The 25967-nt window shown below is 36.1% G+C and overlaps 2 protein-coding genes across 5 annotated transcripts; both read right to left on the bottom strand.

The window, feature by feature from the left end:
- Positions 1 to 7395: 7395 nt before the first annotated feature.
- Positions 7396 to 7746, bottom strand: LOC138877566 (uncharacterized). Its single transcript, XM_070157183.1, has one exon. The coding sequence runs from the start codon at positions 7744 to 7746 to the stop codon at positions 7396 to 7398; it is 351 nt and encodes a 116-aa protein (XP_070013284.1).
- A 3213-nt stretch (positions 7747 to 10959) lies between these two features.
- LOC104217245 (uncharacterized) lies at positions 10960 to 16303 on the bottom strand. Of its 4 annotated transcripts, none has more exons than XR_708724.2 (6): positions 16045 to 16303; positions 13506 to 13937; positions 13159 to 13404; positions 12337 to 13079; positions 11085 to 11193; positions 10960 to 10974 (listed from the first exon to the last, which is right to left on the bottom strand). XR_708724.2 is itself a non-coding variant. In XM_009767438.2 (4 exons), the coding sequence occupies exons 2-4, from the start codon at positions 13924 to 13926 to the stop codon at positions 12995 to 12997; spliced, it is 630 nt and encodes a 209-aa protein (XP_009765740.1). In that variant the 5' UTR covers positions 13927 to 13937; positions 16045 to 16300; the 3' UTR covers positions 12753 to 12994. The 4 variants fall into 4 exon arrangements, 1 of the variants encoding a protein (XP_009765740.1); XR_708723.2 differs by having other exon boundaries at positions 13159 to 13423; positions 16045 to 16302; XR_011402493.1 differs by having other exon boundaries at positions 13159 to 13937.
- Between the last annotated feature and the right edge of the window lie 9664 nt (positions 16304 to 25967).

Below are 25967 nucleotides of genomic sequence, written 5' to 3'. Positions count from 1 at the left end.
ATAAGAAACACAGTAGAACATGCTAAAGATCAGAGAAACTTCTAAACAACTCAACAAAACCCTAGATCAGAAAAGATAAAAGTTTTGAAAGTAGAGATTTGAAAGAAACTTTGAGAAAACGTTTGAAAGCTTAGGGTAAGCACATATATACAACGGATCTAAAAGAATCAGAAAAACCTCGAAGGTTAGGGCTTCAAAAGAAAACCAGAGGGTGAGAAAGGCTTGGAAATCATCGATCTAAGCAGGAGAGGTCGAGATCAAGCTCGAATAACCATAGCTGGCCGGAACAAGGTCGAAAATGGCCGAAGATAGCAATAGCACTGAAAGCATCCGAGGTTTGGACCAAGCTTCTTCATGGTCAGGCCTTGAAACTATAGTGACCAGGCGTGTAGGAGTTATAGGAGGCCAGTATAGGGCTTCAATGGACTTGGAAGCCATGGATTCCGGCGATTTTAGGGTTGAAGCGTAGGGAGGCGGCTAGGGTTTGAGAGGGGAGTTGAGAGAGAACTGAGAGATGAGGGAGTTTGAAGGCGGCTACAGGTGCAATGACTAGGGTTTGGGGGTAGGCCGGGATTAATTTAGGAAAGGTAAAATGGTGGTCGTTGATCATTTTGATCAACGGTCTGGATTGAATGGGGATCCGGGCAGGTTATTCAAACGGGTTGTGGGTCGGGTAGATTTAGGATTTGGGCTGGGTAATTGGGTTTGAGATTGGGTTTAATTAAGGGTTCAAATCTGGCCAAAATTGAAATACAAATGGGCTATCATTTAAATAGCCATTTTCCCTTATTTATTTTATAAAAAATAGTAAAATGATTTACAAAGATATATTAAAAGCACTAAAATGATTAATAATATATAATTATCAAATTAAAAATACTGAAGTTAATTTATAAATATAAATACAATTAAATCTTAAAAGAGGCCAATATTGCAATTATATGCAATTTAGATTTACAAATGACAAATAAATTTGTAAAACTATGCAAAAAATTATGTTAGCTATATTTTAGTATAAATATGAGAATCCAATAAATGAATCACTAAAATGAGAATTTTGGGAATAATTATTGGTTTTTTTCTCGCTAAAATAGGGCAATAAATTGATTTAAAAATCCTTAAAAATTAAGAAAAAAAATATTAAAACCTTGGTACATACTTACATATGCATATACATGCTATTTTGAAAGTAATTTGCATATAAAAAAATATACAGGGAAAAATTGGGTATCAATAGGTCTAGGTACACCCAGGACACTAGAGTGTATCAGCTGCATGACTCAAACTTAGACACAGACCCATACCAAGTCTGAATGGGGAACTAACTTACCCAGCAATGCAAAATTTAACATTGTCAATAATACACAAAGGTTTAAGTATCAACAGAACTCATAAAAGACAAGAATATGTCAAATCGAGGTTAACGGGACTAGCCTGCATTAGGCTTAACCACATATAGGAGAAGAGGTCGGATATTGAATTTCATCCTAGAATTATTAGGTAGTATTAAAGAACACCAAGTTAAACAAGGCAAGGAACACGCATTAGTTTGCAAGTAGCAAGGAAAGCATGTTTGGGCTAATAACATGACCATGAATTAACTCTAGAAATGTATTAAGTTGCACATGAATGACTCAACATGAATTAGAACATGTAATGGGCATGACTTGACTTATTACAAGAATACAGAACAAGGCAAAGAGATAAACTCAGAATAAGCAACAAAAATAAGCATTAGAACACACACATTAGAGCAAACAAGCTTAAGAAAACAGAATCAAGGTAAAAAAAATAGGTAAGTTTGATTAATAGGAAGGTATAGAGCCTCAAGAATAAGTTCAGAGCATATAATAGCATGTTGGTTCATAAAAAAATTCTCAAGGACGTAGATATATAGAGCAGGAACTCAAACAAAAAGAGAATGAAATTGCAAGGGTCATAGGTACTTACCAGTTACAAATTAATAAACAAGTAAACAAGAGGAATAATTTCAGCAACACTCCAATAATCGATAGTAGAAAAGATCAGCAGAACCTAAAACCTAGTGCGTCAAAGTTCAAAAGGGCTTCAGATGAGCCCCGAGCAATGCTCGCACTGGGAAAGCTGATAGAACAAACTCTGGTGGCCTTGGCTTTCAGCCGGCCAAGAACCAAAATTTTCAGAATAAAGTGAGTGACTCGGTGAGAGAGTGATAGTTATTATAATAGTCAAGTGGTAGTTGTTCTTGCCATAATCGTTAAGACCCTCTAGAGGAAGCGGGGAAGGGGGTTTTTATAGTGGTAAAATTGAAAGAACTGACATAGAAGACAATCAATAAGTGCAATAAGGAAAGAAAAAATCACATGCAAATCAAAATTTGTAAAGGAGATGGAGAGTCTCAAACCCTAGTTATGGTTCAATCGTCTGAAAATCAATCAAAGAGTGCAAATTGTTCTTTGTTGAGTGTATATAGACGGAATACCACTCGAAATCCAAAGATTCGAGTCGTTCCAGTCTGATCTTGGATGTGGTACTTGCCAAAGTTAAGCAAGTACCTAAGTAATATCATAAACGGACAACCAATAAAGGGAGAAGGCTAATAAGGTAAGTATATCATAGATGAATTCTATTTCTAGGTTGGAATCGAAGGGAAATCATACAGCAGCTGCTAGGGTTTGCAGAACAGAGGAGAAGGTTCGAGAGAGTATAGAGTCGGCGAGTTGAGAAAAGTGTCTCTAGGGTTAGGGTGGGGGTTATAAGGAAAATGGGGAATTTGTTATGGGCTGTTGATCCAAAGAATAAATAGGAGACTAGGCGGGTCAAAAGTAATGGGTCGTTTGGTTGGGCTGCTGAGGAATTGGGCTAGGGATTTGGGTCCGAAATTTGGCCTATTTTGGGCTAGGTTTTAAATAAAAGAAATTAGGGGAAAACAATTTAATAAAATAGCTAAATAAATATAAAAATTAATATTTATGAAACTTAACATTTTAAAATAATATTTGAAGATTATAAAAACTTATTTTGACCCTGAAATAAAATGATAATGCAATTAATCGTATAGTATAGTTTATTATTGCAAATTTATGTAAATAGCTTAAAAATACAAATATTACGAAAATGAAGTAAAATATTATGAAACAAATATGTGAATGCAAATAATAAATTAGATGATTAAGTCATCACAACATAATTTAAAGGGGTAATTAATACATATTTAAGTAATTTAAATGCAAGAAAATTAGTTTTAAAGTTTAAAAATTATAGAAAATACTTATACGGCCGTTGTAAATTAGGTAATAATGCAAAAAGTGATATTTTGAAAGTATATATATTTTTTATAGAATGTGAGGGGAAAATTGGGTATCAACACCAAGCTCTTGGAGCCTATTTCAGTCCATACAGGGCTTTATCTAGCTTGAACACATGGTTAGAAAATTCTTCACTTTCAAACCCAGGAGGTTGTTTGACGAAAACTTCCTCTTTCAGATAAACATTCAAGAAGGCACTCTTTACATCAATCTGATACAAGGTGAACTCCATGTGTGAAACAAAGGCTATCAACATTCTTATAGCTTCCATTCTAGCTATGGGTGCAAACATCTCATCATAGTCAATATCCTCCTCTTGATTGTATCCCTGAACACCATTCTAGCCTCGTTCCTTGTGATATTTTCTTGTTCATCCAGCTTGTTTCTGAATACCCATCTGGTACCTATGACATTTCTGTTCTTGGATCTTTGTATCAAGTGTCAGACATTGCTTCTTTCAAATCGATTTAGCTCGTCTTGCATGGCTATAAACCAATATGGATCCTTTAGAGCTTTCCTGATGGTCTTGGGTTCAACATGTGAAGGAAATGTTGTGAGTGCACATAGATTTCTCAGAGAGGACCTGCTTTGCACTCCTGCATTTGGATCGTAGATGATGTTCTCAAGAGGTAGTGAACTTTGATGTTTCCATGGCCTAATCTATATACCTAAAGAATATTTACCCAAGAAGTGACACAAAGGAATATGTTCAGTATGTATGGCTTCATCAGTTTGGTTAGCAGTCAAAGTAGTTCTCTCTTCTTCTTGTTCCTCATGATCACTGTCAATTTCCTTATGGTCTCCGGATCCATCTTCAGATTGAGGTTTAGATTCCCCAGGAACTCCATAACTAGTGAGTCCTATGTCATAGTCTTCATCTTTCAAACCTTTCTCATCCAAATTGTTAGATTCATCAAAGATAACATGAATATCTACTTCTACACACATAGTTCTTTTATTAAAAACCTTATAGATCTTAATATGTGGAGAGTAATCCAGGAAAATTCCCTCATCACTTATATCATCAAACTTACCTAGAGCTTCTTTGCAATTATTATGCAAAAAACATTTGCACCAAAATTCTCTCAGGTGAGTGATGTTGGATTCTCTCTCAAAGTAACTCATAGGGAGTTTTCTCAATAATAAGTCTGACCATGCATCTGTTCCGCAGATAATATGCAGTATTGACTGCCTCAGCCTAGAAAGTCTTAGGCAGTCCACTAGAAATCAACATGGTCCTTCCCATGTCTTATAGGGATCTATACTTTCTTTCTACAACCCCATTTTGTTGTGGAGCTCTAGGTGCAGAGAAATGATGATCTATACCGTGTAAGTTACAGAACTTAAGGAATTTTGAATTTTCAAACTCAGTTCCATAGTATGTTCTTATACTTATTACATTGCACCCCAGTTTCTGATGAATCATTCTGACAAATACACAAAAATTATCAATGGTTTCATCCTTAGATCCCAAAAACAGAGTCAATGTATATGGAGAAGTCATCTACAATCAAAAAAACATACCTCTTACCTCCTCTGCTCCTCACTCTCATTGGTCCACATAGGTCCATCTGAAAGAGCTCTAAAGGTTTGGAGGTGCTTACAACTATTTTAGATTTAAAAGGTGACCTTACATGTTTTCCTCTAACACAGGAATGACAAACCTTGTCTGAGGAGAACTTAACTTTTGGTAGACCAAGGACCAAGTCCTTTGCTGCCAACTTGTTCAGTTGAGAAATACTGGCATGACCCAGTCTTCTATGCCAAAGCAGTGGGTCACCTTCCGCTTTACTTAATCATGTGTTCTCGCTATGGAAGTGAAATGATAGATATATTGTAAACTTTGTTATGTCTCTTACCTTTTAACATAACTTCATCAGTATCAAGCTTAGTGACAGTGCAGATTTTGGAATTGAATTTTACTTCATTTCCTTTGTCGCACATTTGAGAGATAGTAAGAAGATTGTGTTTAAGGCCTACCATATAATACACATATTATATAGAATGAGAGAGTGACTTACCAACCTTGCCAATACCTATTATCTGGCCTTTTTCCCATTTTCAAATGACACACTCCCTCCTTGGAAGGATATCAGTGAGAGAAAGTTTTTCTTTTCTCCAGTAATATATCTTGAGCATTCACTGTGTAGATACCAGTCTTGATTTTTCCCTCTCACTTTAGCCTGCACCAGAAATCACAAGTTAGTCTTGGAAATCCAGACAAGCTTGGGTCCCTTTTTGTTTGAAAAAGGATGAATCAGATCTCCTCTTGCCCGGAAGGGAAGAGGATTAGAAGCTATTTTCTTATTAACCTTAATCCACTTAGTATGGACAAAAGGCTTGGCTTTTGGCTCCTCTTCCTTCTTCACATTTTAGCATTACCAAAAGTGTTTCAAAACTGGGCATGAATTAAGGCAGGACAACTGTCTCTAAAGTGTCCTATCTTTCCACAATGAGTGCACATTTTATTATTAAAAATTACTACATAGTTTGGATCAAACTTGAGAACAGGTTTTCTGCAACCAATTCCTGATTTGTTAGAGCTACAATTTTCATTCAGCCGATTTAAGGCATCAGAAGATCTACGCCATTTGTTTAGTCTATATAGTTCATAATTAGCCTTTTCTAGATTTTCTTGTAAGACTTTATTCCAACATTCAGCATCACGAAGATTATCTTTAGCCCTTTTTAATTCTTTCCAAGCTTATCCTGCAGATCACTCATTTTTCCCTTACCATGTATATCATGAGACTTCTCATTCTTAGAAGTAAGCTCAATAACCTTGTTCTTAAGGTCTTTGACATATCCCCCTAGATTAGCTTTGTCAGATTCAAGCTCTTTGAGATCATGTTTGACACATAAAAGATTGTTTATTAACTGATAATTTCCATCACTCATTCTATCCATTCTCATCATGGTTATAATTATGTCCATCAGTTATTTTTAGACATAGCATGAATGTTTTCTTTCAAGTTAGATATACTTACCTGGTTTGTTTTATCTTCAGTTTTTGAATCACTCATGGCCATTATTCCTATCACTTCTTCTTCTGTTTGGGTTTCTTCAATCGCCACCAGTTCCACTTCGATGTTTTTATCTCCAAAGTCAACTTCCAAGGTTCTTCATTGCCATGGGCAGAGATGCAAGAGGACACATTGTAGATAATATTTTTGGACAAGCTTCTATAAAGCAGGTCCTTTTTTTTAGCATTTTTCTGGACTAGCTGACGATCTTCATCATCATATTCTTCTCTCTTGTTGCACTTGGTACCGTCACCATCCATTTTCGTTAGGAGAATTGGTCCATGACTGACAATTACCCGTAGGTCAAAGTTAGTGGCCTGAAGGAACGTTTCCATACGTAGCTTCCATTTATCATAGTGGTGTCCATAAAAAAAATGAGGTCTTCCAATGTGAATTCCAAGCTGTACTGGAGGCTCTGTCTCCACTGCCTGGTATTTATCAATTACAGAATAGAGACTTATACCCTCATACTCCTTTTCTTCCTCTTTATCACTTCCATTATCCTCATATGCTGCCATGAATGCCTTGCTTCATTGCTTCAGTGAATCCTTTACCTAGGATTTTTCCTTTGTTGGAACCCTTTTCTTTCATCTTCTCTTGTTTCTCCTTTTTAGCTCCTTCTTTCCTCCACTCAATTTCCCACATTGGGCATTGCTTGACCATGTGATCTAGCTTGCTACGCTTATAGCACCCATCATAATTAGCTTTGTCAATCTGCTCAGTCTTACCGCTGGTCTCTCTCTTCGATGCACTTTTGGAGTTTTCATGAAACTTAGCAAACATTAATAGGTCACCATTATCATTATCAGATTTATCTTCTTCGGACGCTTTAAGAACCAAGGCCTTATCCTTCTTTGGTTCTTCTTTGTGTAGTTCCATCTTCTTCATTTCACGAGTCTTTAACTTTCCAACCAACACATCAAGTGAGATTTTTCCAGCTCATTGGCTTCTTGGATCGTTGTTACTTTTGATTCCCATGAAGTTGGACGGATCCTTAGAACCTTGTCGGCCAACTCTTCTAAGGAAAATACCTTTCCTAGTGATTTCAATTCATTAGTTATTATGGCAAACCTAGTCATCATTTCCTAGATGGGCTCAGACTCCTTCATAGAGAAGAGCTCATAGTTTCTCATAAGTAGTTCTATCCCTGATCTCTTCACTTGATTTGTTCCTTCATAAGCAATTTGGAGTGCATCCCATATCTGCTTTGCATTAGAGAACATAGAAATTTTGTTGTACTCATCAAGACCAAGTCCACAGATAAAGATTTTCTTAGCCTTTGCATTCATCTCCATCATTCTGAAATTTGCTGCCACAAATTCAGAGGGGTCCTTAGGAACTGTTTTATTTTGTGCATTTTGTTTAGTTGGAGTCAATGGACCTTGGTACACTATGGTCCATAGTTCATAATCTTCAGCTGTCAGGAAGTCTTCCATTTTTATTTTCAACCAACTGTAATATTTTCCATTGAATAGGGTTGTCTGGTAGTTGATTGTCATTCATTAATTCTAGGTGGAGCACTCATCTTGCTTCCAAGATCTCTCTAGGTGTTAGCCGTGCATGTGAGATAACCTACTCTGATACCAATTGTTAGTTTGAATGCCTGTATGAATTACTAAAAAAATTAGTTCTTTATCGTGTTCCTTAAACGTGAAGTAAAATAAGCAGTAAAGTAAACACATCAATTTTTACGTGAAAAATCATCCGACTCAAGAGGTGCAACAAACATGACCTATTACGTAGGATTTTTTACTTCAACTCCACTAGAAAAATAAGCCAAAATATATCAATTACAAGACTGTAATTCAATACTCTCCAGTACTCCTACTACACTATTTGATTTACAAGTTACTCTAACTTGCAAAGCAAACTCTCGCTCTCTCTCACTAATTATTTGTGACACTTGATTAGAATTCGATTTCCTAAAACATATTCACTAGAAACTCAAGAAGAATATAATATTGGTACTCGAATAGAGTGAAAAAAATATAGTACTTTAGTTGATGTGTAAAAGGATAATCTCAGAAGTCCAAAATATATAGTATTTAAATACCTGGACTTCAAGATCTTCTAGGAGTCCTATGCATAGTCAGTTTCTCATTTGATAGGACTTCTATTGTTCTAAGGACTCCACAAGTTTTGGGACTCTTGTGTCTAACTGAATTATTCGTATCTTCTTGGCAAACAACCCTTATCACATGTAGCAGCCTTATTCCAGAAAACTCGAATCTGTGTAACTTTGAGATTAAGTTATTGTCTTGCATAGATGTACAATCATCAATCAGAGAAGCTGGTCCTTTGTCCTGAGGAGCTGGTTCTTAAAACAGTGAAGCAGCTTCGTTGAGTACCTAGTTTTTCGAACATTGCATCTAAACAAACTTTGTAATCATCAAAATCTCAATACTCAACAACATCATTAGCTGCCATATCGGATTTTTACTAAGAAAAAAAGTCAAAACTTGTTAGTAACAAATGAATGGATCAAAGCAATCACACATCTGTTTATGCCTCACGTTGGGCGCCAAACTATTTACTCGTAAAACGGTACGGTTGAATTAATTGCATAGTTTATAGACAAGAGAATCTCCAAAAGTGATAACTTAATGAGAACAAAAATAAGATTATCAAATGAAATTTAGAGAGATAACAAGCCTGATTAAGAACTTAGCCTTTTATGTGATGTGAGCGAATGCAATGTTCAGGTGTTCAAATTGAGCACAAATAAACAATAGATTATAGCTTTTTGTATACAGAGTTTCTTGTGTCCACAATGATTGTTAGTCCTTTTATTTATAGCCTATTTAGGGGGGACACGATCCTCAAATAAAGCTCCTCTTGAATGAGAATAAAATCGTCATTGATGGGCGCATAAGGTTGGATTTAAATGCAAATATTCTCTGTAATAGATGTCCAAAGAATGCTACCCGATAACAATGCTGCGAATCCTTGTTACCGGCTGCTCCGTCTTCGGGACTTGTTCGGCACTAATCGCTCGTTTGCACCCGATGACAGCTCACTACTATAGATATCAAAACCATCTCTGTAGGGCTAATGGGACGGTTTATGATGCGTTCCGAGATTCAGCTTTACAATAGGTCAACTAGAACGGTTATTTGTAATGGTTTGCAAACCGTCTCTGTATACGGCTATTGTAACGGTTATAGCTGCAACCATTGACTAGTCTATGGGAACGGTTTTCTATTGTATTGGAACGGTTATAAACCGTTGTGTTATAATTATACTGACGACTTTTAAGTCTATTGCGACGGTTTGCATGATATATTGTAACAATTCTTTATATATTGGAACAATTATCTGTATCCTATTGTACGGATATTGCAACATATTGCAACGGTTATTAGAGGGTTGCTATTACTGTTTGCTAGGTCTATTGGAACGGTTATATTGTCTATCGCAATAATTCACTATTATAATATCTAATATTTATGAAAGCAAAATGAGAAATATTTTCCTATGCAATGAAATTTTATACACTATAACTTATAGAAACACAAAATAAGATTAAAATATCTAACTCGCTTTATTCATATACAAAAACAAAATATGAATACATTGTTTGATCAACAATTCAAAAGTCAAAAACAGATGAGTTTTAATTTGCATACAAAAAGTTCTAAACTAAAATATCCTTGAACATGATGGAAACTCTAACAACGATCAACAAAACTCAAGTAAGTTCTTCATTACTGCTTTCAACCGCAATCGATGCACCTACAAAATTCAATCAGAAATAATTAAACAAAGAAACTTTTAAGATAATTGAATAACAAAGTGTTGAATGACCAATTTGATAACTCAAAATATTTCTAACTCTCTAAATTTTTAAAATTTTCGGCAGAGTTTACTTTGTAAATATGACTATCCCAAAAAATTTAACCTTCTCAAAACAACATTATGTTATACATAAGTATAATTTTCAACTCTCCTGTTTGTTACAATGATATTTAACAACATACAACAAACCAGAATCAGCAACTCTCCAAACCATATCAAACAACTCTTCAATCTGTTATCTTTGGGGCAACAATCTGCCTTAACATCTTCGAACACTATTACATCACAAAACAACATCACAACTAAATTATTCAACCTGCTCAAGTAACAATCACTCCAGTCGCAACCTCGTTAAAATAATTAAGTGCAGCACATGAAGTACCAATCTAAGACAGTAGATCTCACAAAAATTATTAAATTTTCAATGAGTTAATACCTGGAATGAGTTGGCCTTCTTTGTTGGTACCAGTAGATAGACGATGGATTTGTTGCAATGCTGTTTGTTAAGCAGATGAAGCTTCTCCCAATGAATTATCACCCAATGCTGCTAGAATAATGTTAGCATCAATATCAATTCCTGAACGCTGAAGTCGTGCAAGGACATCTGCAACAACTTCTAGACGGATAGTTGCCTTTTGTTCCTCAATTTTTTCCTCCATTCTTTGTATCTACTCCTCCAATTTTTGTATAGAATTTGAGTATTTGAAGAGCTTTGAAAACATCCTACTTTCCCTCTCAAAAAAGTTCTAGTAACCCCCGTCCATACAATCTCAGACGTCCTGGATGTTCAGGTCCATGACAGATGCAAATGCCTCTACGGACTCATTGCCATTTTCGTTTGGTTGTGCTTCAATTTCCTCCATTTCAGCCTACAAAGCAAATTCAAAAAATATAATTCAAGTAAATAAAAAGTAAGCAAATAGAAACAAATAATTAATCTCAATATAACATTAATTAAATATAATTCGCAAAATTTTACTAGTTGTATCTTCATCCGAGGACTTGTATGATCAACCAGCTTTTGTTTTTCTTGTAGCTACAAAGACTTCCTTTGCTGATAAAGGATCTGAAGTTTCCTTGTCGTTTTCCTAGTTACATGAAAGTTAGTTAGCATTCCTACTGATCTGCCATGAACAAAACAAAAGCTAAAACTGAAATTTTTTTGCCATGATTTGCTAGTTACACACCAACTTAGAGCGAACTAAAGCAAAACTTCTTTTTCCAGCAGTGTGAGGATTTTTCAACTTTTTCTGATTCTCAATGTTAGATTTAGACATTTTCTACAAACAGAAAGAAACATCAAATAACAACTTACAAGTAGGACTTGAGAATTATATATTAAACACAATATAAGGGAAATGGAAGAACATTGAAAGAAAGAAACAACAGCAGCAACGAGGAGATGGATTGTCGTCGCTTGCAAAGAAAAACAGTAGCAGCAGCTCAACGTGTTACTGACATGGTCAAGGAAGATGTTCAACATGTCGAAAAATTACAAGATGATGCCACTTGCCAGGGACTTTTTTGATGCAAAGAAGAAATGGTTATTCTGGTTACTCTCTATTCTGGTGTCAACTATCAAGCAATGGTTATTTCATGTCTATCTGAATAATTAGATTATGGGATTCATATACATACTTGTGATATACTGATGGTTGCACTTTCGGACAACAAGCTGGTTGGCCCGTATAATGACTGAAAAATGGAAAATCTATGTGTTGACTGTGAGTATATCTCATAATGTTTATTTTAACATCCATTTCTTCTGCCTTTGCATACTTGATATAACATTCCCTTTTAGGAGAGCATGGTATACTCCATGCGCTCACTGCTTTGCTCTCTCCTAGATCACCTCAAGCCTCTAGGTAGCTAGGTAATTACACATGTTGGGAAGGTTCATCCACTGTTTTGTCTACAAAATCAATTTGTTTTTCAGCTAATATGTGTTGTTTCTTATTATAAATCCTTAGTTTTTGTATTTTAATAAACAGTCTCCTACTTATATGAAAATCAAATCTGATCAGGTTTGTAAATAAATACCCTCATAAAGGAGAAGAATAAGGAGGCAATGAAGAATAAGAAGCAAAAGAACGAAAAAAAACCATTGCAAAGATGTTATCAATGTACTGTATCTTCCTTAAATTTGTAACTTAATACTTTATTTGGGTATGTCCACTGTCTAGAGAAGTATTTAAGCATAATTCTCTATTTATCTCACTATGTTATTTTACCTGATCAGAGTTTTTCGTAAGAAGAATACAATGTATGCACAGAATTCTTTATGCCAGAGAAGAAGTCAAGTCTTGCGTGGATTGGACATTTGCGGATTTTCCTCGACAAGATCAGTTGGAGATTGGCGGTACGAGATTTAAAGGCTCTTGATTGTGTGTCAAAGGTTTAACTATCCTTGTTGAAATTCTCTTTAATCTGTGAATATTGCCTTTTAAGTACCAGCACAAAAATTGGTTCTAAGTACCAACAGTAACAAAGAAAAACGAGGCAGTGATGATTTGGTTAAGAATATTAGTGCTCGACGACATGCTAGTGTGAACAACTTGGCCGAGGGGTTAACGGGCTGTCAAGCACTTAGAGCCAACACTCCTAAACTACATTTTTCCAGTCCACATGTGGAAAAAATAATCAAGGATACTCAAGGAAAAAATCATCAAGGATACTCAGTCTATCCCTCTCACATTATTTAGACAATGCATATTACATAGTTCCAATTTCACTCAAGTACTAATACTATCAGACTACAGTAGCATCCAAGAAGCAGACAACTAGAAAGCAACTGAAAACACAGTAGCATTCCTAAAGAAACTGGAACATCTTCAGGGATATGTTGCATTCGAGCTTCATCATTTTTATAGGCGTCAAAGTGATCGTTTTTCAATCTACTCTTCTGCTTTCTCCAGGCAGCTTGAACAGATTCCAAAATATATTTTTTCTCAGCTTCGGGAATATCATATTTATCCTACAATTGGTGTCAAATCTGTCAGTGCAGAAAATATTAAAGATTTTCAACTAAAAATTAATAATTAAGAAGTCCAGACCTTGGTATATTCCCATATATATCCTCTTTTGTGTCCATCTTCCTCCAATCCAAAATATCAAGAGGACATAGAGTTGCATTCCTTCCCAATGTGCCGAGGAAGCTTACAAGCTCTATCACAACGTCTTCACTAGGACCGACGGGTTGATTAAAGTTGTTAAGTAAAATCAATTTCGCTCATGTCGTCCATGTATACTTTTCATCTTTGTTTTACCTCTTTTTTTTGTTTGATTAGAAGGGCCTTCAACTATTTGAACCAAAGAAAACTACCAAATCACTATTATTAATACATTTTTTATGACTAAAATAGGATGTAAATATTTTCAGATAAAGTCTATATGTTCTTACCTTGTTCTTCACATTGTTCATCTTTGATAGGAGTTGTAGAATCCAACTGAACTTGTTCCTCTATTACTTGTGTTGCAGGAGTGGTTGATCTTGTTTGTACATGGGCTACTACTCCTGAATATTGTGGCACTAGCAGATTCTCTTCGATGATATTCGAATGCTCTTTGTTTGATTGTCTAGCAAGAACAACATATTTTGCAGAGGTGGTTGATCTAGTTTGTACATGGGCTACTGCTCCTAGATATTGTGGCAGATTCTCTTCAATAATATTTGGCTGCTCCTTGTTTGATTGTCTAGCGGGAACAACATATTTTTGGCTAAACGAAGCCCTTATTTGGTTTGCCAAAGATGCCATTGTTCCAGGTTTTGTGTATGTCGCGCTTGTCTTTTTTTTGGGTTTTGAAGGTCTTTCTTGACTCATGTCTATCAAATCTGATGAACAATACAAATAAAAATATCTTTATTAGGTATTATATAAATGACAATAGTAGAAATTCCAAATAAAGTGCAACTTCATATGATAAGTTAAGGATATGCATATGATAGTTTCAGAGTAAATTATGGCAATCCGCTGCATATTATAGTTTTAGAGTAAACTATGGCCTCACATGGTAAGTTGGAAAAGATGCATATATGATGGTTTCTAAGTAATGATTTCAGATTGCATGACAAGGAAAAGCCAAGGGAAAAAGTGAAAACAAAGGTCAAGAACAAAATTTAAAACAAAAGCAGCAGTGACGACAAAGAAAAAGTAGTGAAAGAAGATAAAATAGCAACAGTAGCAAGCAGAATATATGCAACAACAACAAAGTGAAAGAAGAATAAAAGAAGCACCAGGACTATCATCTTGTCTTAAGTCTCATTTCTTGTCTTAAGTCTTGTCTGTTCAAAGACCAATTCTGCTTGCTTAAGCACCAGAAGAACAAAAGAAGCACCAGAATATTAGCAATTTGGCACAGCACTATAGAGTTATACTACTGCATACAATGGCCTCCAATTCTTGAGATGGCGGATTAGTTACTAGAAATGACAATGGATAATATAAAAGCTTGGAATGAAACAAACTAAGCTTGTGAACTATAACAGATTAAAATAGCTTCGAAGGCCCATCCACCTTTTATCTCCGTTATCCATTAAATTACTTTTATCCTATATGACACCAAAACAAATAGTATAAATTGGTTTATACATTCTTAATAAAAAAATTATATAATATGAAAGATAGAAAAAAGCCACTTATTGTCAAAATTATATGGATTTCATTGTTGCAAAATTTTACAGTCACCAAAACCATCACATAAACAGCTACATAAAGCAAATCTCATAGTTTTTAATACGAAATTAAAATCCACCAACTAAACCCCCGATTTTGCAAACCATAAATCACAAAATGTATTATATAATACTAACAACACAAAGTAAAATAATAGGCTTATTAGCAATATTACCGGAGAACTCATAGGCTTATTAACAACACAAAGTAAAATAATAAGCTTATGCACCATTAACAGAGTAGACGAACTCATAGTACCTTTTCTTTTTCTGGACTGGAATATCGAACATGAAATGAAAAATACACTCAAATGTATATTCTAAACAAGTGTCATGCCATCAAACTCATCCTGTAGGCAGGCTCTAAAACAAATTCATGAAATATGAAAGGAAATCTATTGAAGTGTGTCAGATGACGAAATCTAGTACTAAAACATCAAAGAGAACCCTTTCTGTTCTCAACATTACAACAGACTATTGGAAATAAAATTCAAATAACAGTGATGTTTTAGTGATCCCTTTTCCCCCTTTAACATACAAACTAACTCTTCGTTTTACTAAAAGCGATTTATTTGAGGTGAAAATATTACATAACATACAGAAATCAGCCAAAATCCACCCTACTAATATACATAAAAATTACATTTCTGAATTCAAAAGCTAATCATCGACAATGAGGTGATTAACAGCAGCTTAATCTACTTTTCTTCAATACTTAACTTTAAATAAAATAATTATGCAACATGCACTTAAAAAATACGTCCGCTAATAAGAAGCCTTCTTAGAGGAGTAGGCATTATCACGAAAGATATTGAACCAAACATACTCAGCGTAATCCTATAAGTAAAGAAATATTTCCGGGAATTCTCGACAATAAGGATATCATTCTGTAAAGAATTTTTTGGAGGATAAACTCAGCAATCAAAACACACATCCCAAATCAAACACGTCGCTCATTATTCTAAGCAAAAAAATAAAGAAACGAACGAACAAATGGCGATAGATTATAAGAAAGCCCTAATGTAACACCATGCTCATATAGTCTGCCGATGTATAACACGACAGACCGTGTATGTTGGTGCTCAAATCCTTTCTGCTAGTCAGATCAAAACTTCCAACTGAAAATATCTCAAAAAACCTAAACAAAGTTTCACTTGTTTTTCCAACTAACTAGATAATTAGAGTGTTACAAACTAGAAATCAAAAAATTTATCATATAATACAAACAAAGGACAGAGTAAATTGATGGGTTTATCAGAAATCTTACCAGAGAAAGAAAACAGAAGAAGCGGCGAAACAATAGCGAAAGCGAACAACCACAGACACGGAAAAACACCGATAATCTACATCTGAGATTCGCTCATATTAGCCGAAATGGTTGTCCTTCGTAGGAATTCCTTTGTCGGAGTAGGTCGCACAATTCGTCGATGGCGGATTTTTCTAGGTCTAAAGACGAGAGAGACCAAGAGATGCTGATGAGAGAGACGAAAGGTTCTGCCTTTCTATCTTACCAAAACACTTAGTAATAAAATTTTATTGGGGTCATCATTTATTTTTATTTTTTTAATAAATATTTAGGAGGGAAAATAGGGAGGGAAAAATAAATCGTCCCAAAAAATATTTTCTTTCAGCAAACCGTTCCCATAAATAACCCTATTGTATCGCCTTTATAAATCGTCTTCATAGCTTCATTTATGGTGACGGTTACTATCCTATTGGAAAGGTTTTACTTCAGAAGTGTACCAAAAGCCTTTTCACTCTATTGGAACGATTAAAACCGTTCCAAAAGATAATCTATTATAATAATTCTATAACTGTTTCAATAGAACCGTTTTTTAGTAGTGGTTGTTTGTTGACTCACGCCCATCTATCTTTAGTGTCATGTGTCATTCTGCTATCGAGCAATTTTACCCCATACAAGGACCTCACTTGTCAGCGAGCATGAATTACATATATTAATAAGCATAAAAGCATGTTAAATATGAACTATTTCACTGGATTTGATCACATTTTTCGATTTAAATAGCACTTGCCGTTTGATAATTACTTGTAAAAATAACATTGCTTAATTGCACCATACTAACGAACCAAATTCAGTAACTAAGTCAGAAATGAAATAGGCAGGTTAGTCCACTACACTACTCCACTCATACAAACTATTCTCTTTCCAATTTCTAGATATCTTAGTTTATTAACCTTTTGGGCTTTTTTCCAAAAATAAAAACAGGAAGTGCAGATATACTCGATTTTGGGTCTATTATTGAATTCATATGCGCATTGCACTGAAATTTATCCAATTTGGAATACACTTCATAATTCATATCTGTTCACTTCAGAATTCGCATACGAAGTTACAAATTTAGGGTTTGGGAATCAGATTTGAAGTTCTTCTATATCTCAATGCAACTTCAGAATCAGATATAAAGTTCTTCTATCTCTTCGATGCAGCTTCAGCATCGAGGCTCTGAAGTTCTTCTATCTTTTCAATGCAACTTCAGAATTGGATATGAAATTCTTCCGTCTGTTTAATGCAACTTCAGAATTAAGATCTTAAGGTCTTCTCTCTTCAATGCAACTTCAGAACCGAATCTGAAGTTCATTTAATTCTCAAGAGGTCCATTTTCGATTTCACCGAGGTCACCATCAAGCATGCTTTCTCTAGGTTCAGCAATGGTGGCTTTTGATTTTTCCACTATAGTTTACAAGCACCAATTTGAAGTTTGAATCTCAATTTTAAGACAAGAAAGAAAAATACGAAGAAGAATCGAAGAAACAACACAACAACAACGAAGAAAGAGGTATCTAAAGTTACCTAAACATATGATACCAGTTAAATTTTATAAAAAAAAATTGAATATAGGTTAAATGAGGGCACCTAATTAAGACATCCTAGGAAATTTTTGCAACAAAAAAGAGCATAACGTCGAGAGTCCAAATTTTAATGCACCCAAACCCATTAATATTTCATTAATTTTATTATATAGTAACTTCTCATTTTTATTTTAGTATATTATTCTTCCAGCTTCAAAATTATCTTAAAATTGGCCAAACTTCTCCAAGGTTTTTTTTCAAAGTTAAAGTGATTGCCCAAGTTTTTAAAAGAAAAAGTGCTTTTGAGTAGACACAGAAGCAGTTTAGGAGAAGCAGAAAAAAATAGATTCTCTCCAAAAATAATTTTTTTAAAAACACTTTTGAGAAAAATACACTTAGAAGCAGTTTTTAAAAGGTTGGTCAGAAACTCATTGCTACTAAGAAGTACGTTTCAAATTACTTTGTCAAACACCAACTGTTTCACACCAAAAGTACTTTTAAGAAAAGCACTTTTGAGAAAAAAATACTTCTCAAAATAAGCTTATTTTAGAAGCTTGCCAAACATGATATCAATCCGATGAAGTTTTATTTGTTTAAGATTTTCATTACTAAGCAATTTTAAGAAGTTTGGTTAAACACTAATTGCTACTATAGGTGTTAATCAGGCCAGGTTGGCCCGTTTTCATCCCGCTTCAACCCGGGTCAGCCCGATTTAGCCTGTTACTGTTGCTTAATGTGTGGGCTAGGACGGGTTGGTCGGGGGCTAGGTTTTGGACGAATATGTTTTGGATAACGGTGCACCGTACCCGCTAAGCCCGTAACCCATTAACGGGTTGTTACCGGGCTGTAGCCCGTTATCAGCCCGGTTACCATTACAGATTTTTTTTAATTATTTGCACTGTTGCTAACGGTATTGAGAAATGACCGTTGGGGAACGGTCAGATTTTGCAGAAATGGCCATTTCGTCCTCCCCCATTAAAAATATAGCCCTCCCACCCCTAATAATTGAAAAATTATATTTTTAACCTTTTAAACCTATAAATAGCCCCCCTTCTTCTTTATTTTTTCTCACAATTCACTCTCTTACTACTCTAATTCTCTCTCAATTCTCTCTTGATATTATTGTTCTTAAATTCTCAAATCTCAAATTCTCAATTACTTATTATTTCAAGTTTCATCAATTATTTAGTTTAGCCATTACAAAATTATTATTATCAAATATCAAGTATTCAAGTGAAGTGTGGTATCAAATACTATTAACTATCAACTATCAAGTTTCGGTCCATCAATTAACGTTTGATTTTTTATACCAAAATTAGTGCAGCATTCGGAATTCCGGTACACTCGTTCCATCTCCTTTTCTTATTTGGTGCACACTTATTTTATTATTTAGAATTATTAATTTAATTTCTTAATTTAATTTACATAATGGATTTACTTAGAGCAGCCAAAAAAGCGTGCACTAGTAGAAGTGATAGTAAGAAAACTTTCAAAAGATCAAGAGGTGGTGTTGGTTCTTCTAGTAGTTTTACATAAATTTCTGAAAGTTCACCAAAAAATTTAAATGTAGATTATGAGCGAATGCAAGAAAATATAGTATAGATGATGATTTAGATGATATTTTAGATGATATTCAATCACCCGATAATCTTGAAACACCACCACCTACACCTGGTAATGCTAGTCAAACTCAAAATATTAGAGGTGGAACAAGTAAGCCTCCTCTCCCTATTAAGAAGAATCGACGATTAACAAGTAAGTGTTGGATGTTTTTTGAAAGACTAGAAGATCAAAAAAATTATGTAAAATGTAAAATTTGTAATGAACATTATAAACATGAGCCCGGTAAGGGAGGGGGAATGGGTCAACTTCATAGGCATATGGAAGAGAAACACCTCTTCATTAGGGAGTAGACGAGGAATCTGGGCAACAAAAACTTAACTCGAGTACTGCGGGGTTATTTGGTAAATACGATATTAAGAAAGATCGGGAAGAATTAGCTAAAATGATTATTTTAGGCTGTTTATCTTTTAGTTTTGCTTCTTCACCGTATCTTGTTACTTATATTCAAAGAATTTATAACCCTATGCTTAAAGGTATTCCTAGAAGTACTTGTAGAGCTGATATCTTTAGGCTTTTTGGACAATATCAGACATATATACGTTATTTGTTCGCAAGTCTTCCTTGTAGAGTTTCTCTTACTTCTGATATTGGTCGTGCTGTAAATGAAAATGATTATTTGATTGTTACACGCCATTGGATAGATGATAATTTTTGTATGCAATAATGTATTATTTCTTTTAAATATGATGAAGATCAAAGTCATACTGGTGCATTTATAAGTAATACTATCCATGAAGTTGCTATATTTTATAATCTTGCAGAAAAAATTTTGTGTATGTCATTTGATAATGCTTCTAACAATAATTACAATATTAAAATTGCATCTACATCCACCACTTCCTGAAATATTTCATGTTAGTTGTGCATGTCATATTTATAACTTAATTGTGAAGAGTGACCTTGAATTATTTAGAGATGAAATTACTTCAGTTAGGAGAGCTATTGGTGTAATTCAAGGAAATAATAGAAGTGCTAGATTAAATGCATTTAAGGAAAAATATTTACACTATGGACTAAAATGAAGACCCATGCCTGAAGAAATAGTTACTAGGTAGAATTATACTTATTTATTCTTAAGATGTTGTTATAAATATAGAATGCCTATAACTGAAGTTGCTAATTCTCGTTGTACCGATCCTAGCTGTTTGTCAACATCTAGAACTTGGGATGTCATTCATGATGTTGTACAATTTTTACAAAATTTTTATGTGGCTACACTTGAGTTTTCTGGAGCTTATTATCCTACTATTGCAAATGGTTTAGTTCATATTGCTGAAATTTCTTTTTTACTACATAATTTGAAGAAGAAAGAAGGATATACTTCTGTTGTTGAATCTATGCTAGATAAGTTTAAAAAATATTTCTACCAAATTCCCTATATTTACCTAATTGGTGCTATTTTAAACCCTACTATCAAAATGATAAAGTGTCGCCAATTAATTAGAGCTTTATATACTTATATGGATATTGGACCAACTGAAACTCCTGATATTGACACTTGTATTTCTGATCTACACACACATTTACAAACTTTATATAATTATTGTGTTAACATTATTGATGTTTCTTCGTTTGTAGATGCAAATATTCCTTCAAGTAATCCTTCAACATCTGGAACAACTATGGATGGTGATGATGGTGTTCAAGATTATTTGATTTGATCTACTCTAGGATAGCATCAACAAACCAATAGTAGAAATATTGATGAACTCCAATTCTACTTGCAAAAGTCACTAGAGCCCCTCACAAAGGATTTTCTTGTCACGACCCTGGTTTGCCCTCCGTGAACCATCATGAAGGAACCTAGTCTCTACGACTAGGCAAGCCTAACAATGCGGAAAATAAACCAATTTGCGGAATAAATAATAAAAACCGAAATAGTGAAATAAAATAGTGTTTAAAAATGCTGCTCGGCATACACAATATCAACTCTCGAAAAACTAAATACATTTCCCAAAACCCGGAATCTCATGATCACAAGCCTTTGAATGTCTACAAGTATCTAACTCCAGAATATCTAACAAAGGAAAGAAAATACAGAAGGACTAATACTTAAAAGAGAGAGTAGAAAGGGACTCTTCGGTATGCGGACGCGGCAAATATACCTCGGAGTCTCTACAAGTGCCTCGTCTCAAGCGTGATAAGTCTTAGTGGAGGTACCTGGATCTGCACATGAAAAACATGTACAGAAAGGGCATGCGTACACCACAGTGGTACTCAGTAAGTGTCAAGTCTAACCTTGATCGGGTAGTGATGAGGGAGGTCAGGGCCCTGCTGAAATTAAATGAAACATAAGGTATGACAGTATATGATAAAGCTGTACAGTTGAAAGATAACAATAAGAATTAATACATGATAATAAGGATAACAACAACTGAAATAGAGGCAAAAACAATCACAAGGAATACCACTCTTCACAAAGCTAATAACCGGGGATCTCTCAGTATCCCGAGGATCTCTTAGTATCCTCAATATGTGCCAGAGATCTCACAGTATCCCGTGGATCTCTTGGTATCCTCAATATATGTTAGGGATCTCTTGGTATCCCGAGGATCTCTTGGTATCCTCAATATATCTGCTAGGGATCTGTCAGTATCCCGCACCTCAGCTCAAATCATGAATACGTGCAGGGAATCTCCTGGGATGTAGTCCCGTAGTCCCAAAGTAAAACACACAACAACAACACAAAGAATACTCAATTAAGCTAAATTTCATACCAAGTAAAACAAGTAATTCTAACCTATCATTCTTTACTTAATACAACTAAGGCAACTTAATCAATAAAGCAATTAAGTCGATTAAACATGCTTTTCTAAGCTAACAGCAGGCTTAAATTTCAAGTAGAGTAAGCAGGAAAGGAAAAACACAATTAAAGCTACTTTAGTGAAAACAGGTTTTTCAACAATTAGCACAAGTACGCACTCGTCACCTCACATACAAGGCATTTCAATTATCACAATACCAAATCCTAAGGCGAATGTCCCCCACACAAGGTTAGGCAAGCCAATTACCTCGAACCAGCTCAAAATCAACTCGAAACCACGTTTTTGCCATGAGTACTCGACTCCAATTGGCCCAAATCTATTCAATTCAATTGCATAATGTAAATAACACTTCAAGTAACTGATTCTACAAACAAATTCTAAGCTAATACGCGAAATTAGATAAAATAACCAAAACGCCCCTCGGGCCCATATCTCAGAATCGGGTAAAATTTAGATTTTCAGAATCCTTGTACTCTCACGAGTCTATACATATCAAGAACACTGAAATCGGAGTTTAATTGGCCCCTCAAATACTCATTTTAAGGTCTCAAAATCTTAAACCCTAATTACCCATTTTGCACTGATTTTTCCTAATTCTTCACCCTAATTAGACCTTTAATCACATATAAACGAGTTACGAAGTCAAAAATGTTATCTCCAAGTGATTACCCTTTGGTTTCCTCAAAAATCTCCCTCAAAAGCTTCAATCCCGTTCAAAAATGGTGGAAAAATGAAGAAGGGTTGCGGATTGGCTATTTAAATACTGCCCAGATATTCCTTCTTCACGAACGTGGAAGGACCCTCGCGTTCGCGAAGTACAACTTCGCTTGGGTCTAGCTTCCTTCATCACGAACACGAGACCCTACCCGCAAACGCAAAGAAGGAAACCAGAACTGGGATGCTGCAATTTTTTGCAATTTCTCTAAGTTCCAAAATGTCCTGTTAAGAACCCGAAACACACCCGAGGCCCCCGGGACCTCAACCAAACATGCTAACCAATCCAAAAACATCATTCAAACTTGTTCCAATCTTCGAAACTCTCAAAACAACATCAAAACACCAATTTTAAATCGGATTCAAGCTTAAGAATTCCAAAAACTCTCAATTTACGCTTTCGATCAAAAAGTCTATCAAACCTCGTACACGGGTTTCGACTTCCACTAAGAGCCCGGTTAGAGAATTATCATCCTCACTTCGCTTACCACCATGAATGACCTGTAATTATGCACACACGTCACATTCAACACTATGAAGCTACTACAACTTCCGAAATTCCATTCTGACCCACTGATCAAAATCTCACTATCGTACCGGAAACTTCAAAAATTCAACTTTCGGCATTTCAAGCCTAAATTGGCTACGGACCTCCAAAACACAATCTGAACATGCTTCTAAACCCGAAATCATCCAACGGAGCTAACAGAACCATCAGAATTTCATTCCAAGGCCGTCTTCACACTGTTCTGACTACGGGCAAATTTCCAAAACTTAAGCTCTCATTTAGGAACTAAGTGTCCCAAAACTATCTGAAACTCAAAGCCAAGCATCCCGGCAAATCAAAATAGCAGAAACAAACACGGAAAAAGCAGTTAATAGGGTATCGGGGCGTTAATTCTTAAAATGACCGATCGGATCGTTACATCCTCCCACACTTAAACATTCGTTCATCCTCAAACGAGCATAGAGACATACCTGAAGTAGTGAAAAGATGAGGGTAACGGCTGCGCATATCCTGTTTGGTCTCCCAGGTCGCCTCCTTAACCGACTGATCCCGCCACTGAACCTTCACTGATGCAATGTTCTTTGACCTCAACTTTCTAACCTGCCTGTCTAATATTGCCATTGGCTCCTCAACATAAGATAGATGCTTGTCCAGCTGGACTGAACTGAAATCCAACACGTGCGACGGATCTCCGTGATACCTCCGGAGCATAGAAACATGAAATACTAGATGAATGCCTACCAAGCTGGAAGGTAAGGTAAGCTCATAAACAACCTCCCCAACACGCATCAATATCTCAAAAGGGCCAATAAACCTCGAACTCAACTTCCCCTTCTTCCCAAATCTCATAACGCCCTTCATAGGAGAAACTCGAAGCAGAACCCGCTCTCCAACCATATAGGAAACATCACGAACCTTCCGGTCCGCATAACTCTTCTGTGTGGATTGGGCTGTACGGAGTCTATCCTGAATCACCTTAACCTTCTCCAAAGCATCCTGAATCAAGTTTGTGCCCAATAATCTGGCCTCACCCGGCTCAAACAAACCCACCGGGGATCTACACCACCTACCATATAAAGCCTCATACGGTGCCATTTGAATGGTGGACTGATAGCTGTTGTTGTAAGCAAACTCCGCCAGTGGCAAGAACTGATCCCAAGACCCTCCAAATTCAATCACACACGCACAAAGCATATCCTCAAGAATCTGAATAGTGCACTTGGACTGTCCGTCCGTCTAAGGGTGAAATGATGTACTCAACTCTACCCGAGTACCCAACTCATGCTGAACGACCCTCCAAAACTGTGATGTGAACTGAGTACCCCTATCTGAAATGATGGAAACTGGAATACCATGCAGACGAACAATCTCCCGGATATAAACCTCTGCCAACCGCTCTGAAGAATAAGTAGTACACAAATGAATGAAGTGTGCGAACTTGGTCAGCCGATCCACAATCACAAAAATGGCATCGAACTTCCTCAAAGTCCGTGGGAGCCCAATTACAAAGTCCATGGTGATCCACTCCCACTTCCACTCCGGAATCTCTATCTGCTGAAGCAACCCTCCCGGTCTCTGGTGCTCATACTTCTCCTGCTGACAATTGAGACACCGAGCTACAAATCCAACTATATCCTTCTTCATCCGCCTCCACCAATAGTGTTGCCTTAAATCCTGATACATCTTCACGGCACCCGGATGAATGGAATATCGCGAACAATGGGCCTCCTTTAGAATCAACTCCCGAAGCCCATCAATATTGGGTACACAAATCCAACCCTACATCCTCAATACCCCATCATCACCAATAGTCACATCTCTGGCATCACCATGCTAAATCATGTCCTTGAGGACAAGCAAATGAGGGTCATCGTACTAATGCTCCCTGATACGATCAAATAAGGAAGATTGAGAAACCACGCAAGCTAGAACCCGACTAGGCTCCGAAAGATCCAATCTCACAAACTGGCTGGCTAAAGCCTAAACATCCATCGCCATAGGCCTTCCGATGCTGGTAAATAAGCCAAACTCCCCAAACTCTCTACCGATGACTCAAGGCATCGGCCACCACATTGGACTTGCCCGGGTGATACAAAATTGTGATATCATAGTCCTTCAGCAACTCTAACTACCTCCTACAGCGCAAATTTAGATCCTTTTGCTTGAATAGGTGTTGCAGCTCCGATGATCAGTATAAATCTCACAAGGAACACCGTACAAATAATGACGCCATATCTTCAAGGCGTGAGCAATGGCAACTAGCTCGAGATCATGAACAGGGTAATTCTTCTCATGCACATTCAACTGTCTGGATGCGTAGGCAATCACCCTACCATCCTGCATCAAAACCGCTCCAAGGCCAATCCTCGAGGCATCACAATAGACAGTGTAAGACCCCAAACCTATAGGTAGTATCGAAATTGGGGCTATAGTCAAAGCTGTCTCGAGCTTCTGAAAGCTTGCCTCACACTCTTCCTTCCACTGGAACGGAGCACCCTTCTGGTTCAGTCTGGTTATAGGGGCTGCAATCGATGAAAACCCCTCCACAAAATGATGGTAGTAACTTGCCAAGCCAAGATAACTACGGATCTCTATATCTGAGGATGGTCTGGGCTAACTCTGCACTGCCTCTACTTTCTTTTGATCCACCTGAATACCCTCACTCGATACCACGTGGCCTAAGAATGCCACATAATCCAACCAAAACTCAAATTTTGAGAACTTAGCATATAACTTCTTCTCTCTTAGAGTCTGAAGTACAGTCCTCAG

This window comes from Nicotiana sylvestris, chromosome 9 (genome assembly GCF_000393655.2).
Source record: "Nicotiana sylvestris chromosome 9, ASM39365v2, whole genome shotgun sequence".
In the NCBI taxonomy this organism is placed as follows: domain Eukaryota; kingdom Viridiplantae; phylum Streptophyta; class Magnoliopsida; order Solanales; family Solanaceae; genus Nicotiana; species Nicotiana sylvestris.
Note: the sequence above shows the minus strand (reverse complement) of the source record. Positions and strands in the feature narration are given on the sequence as shown.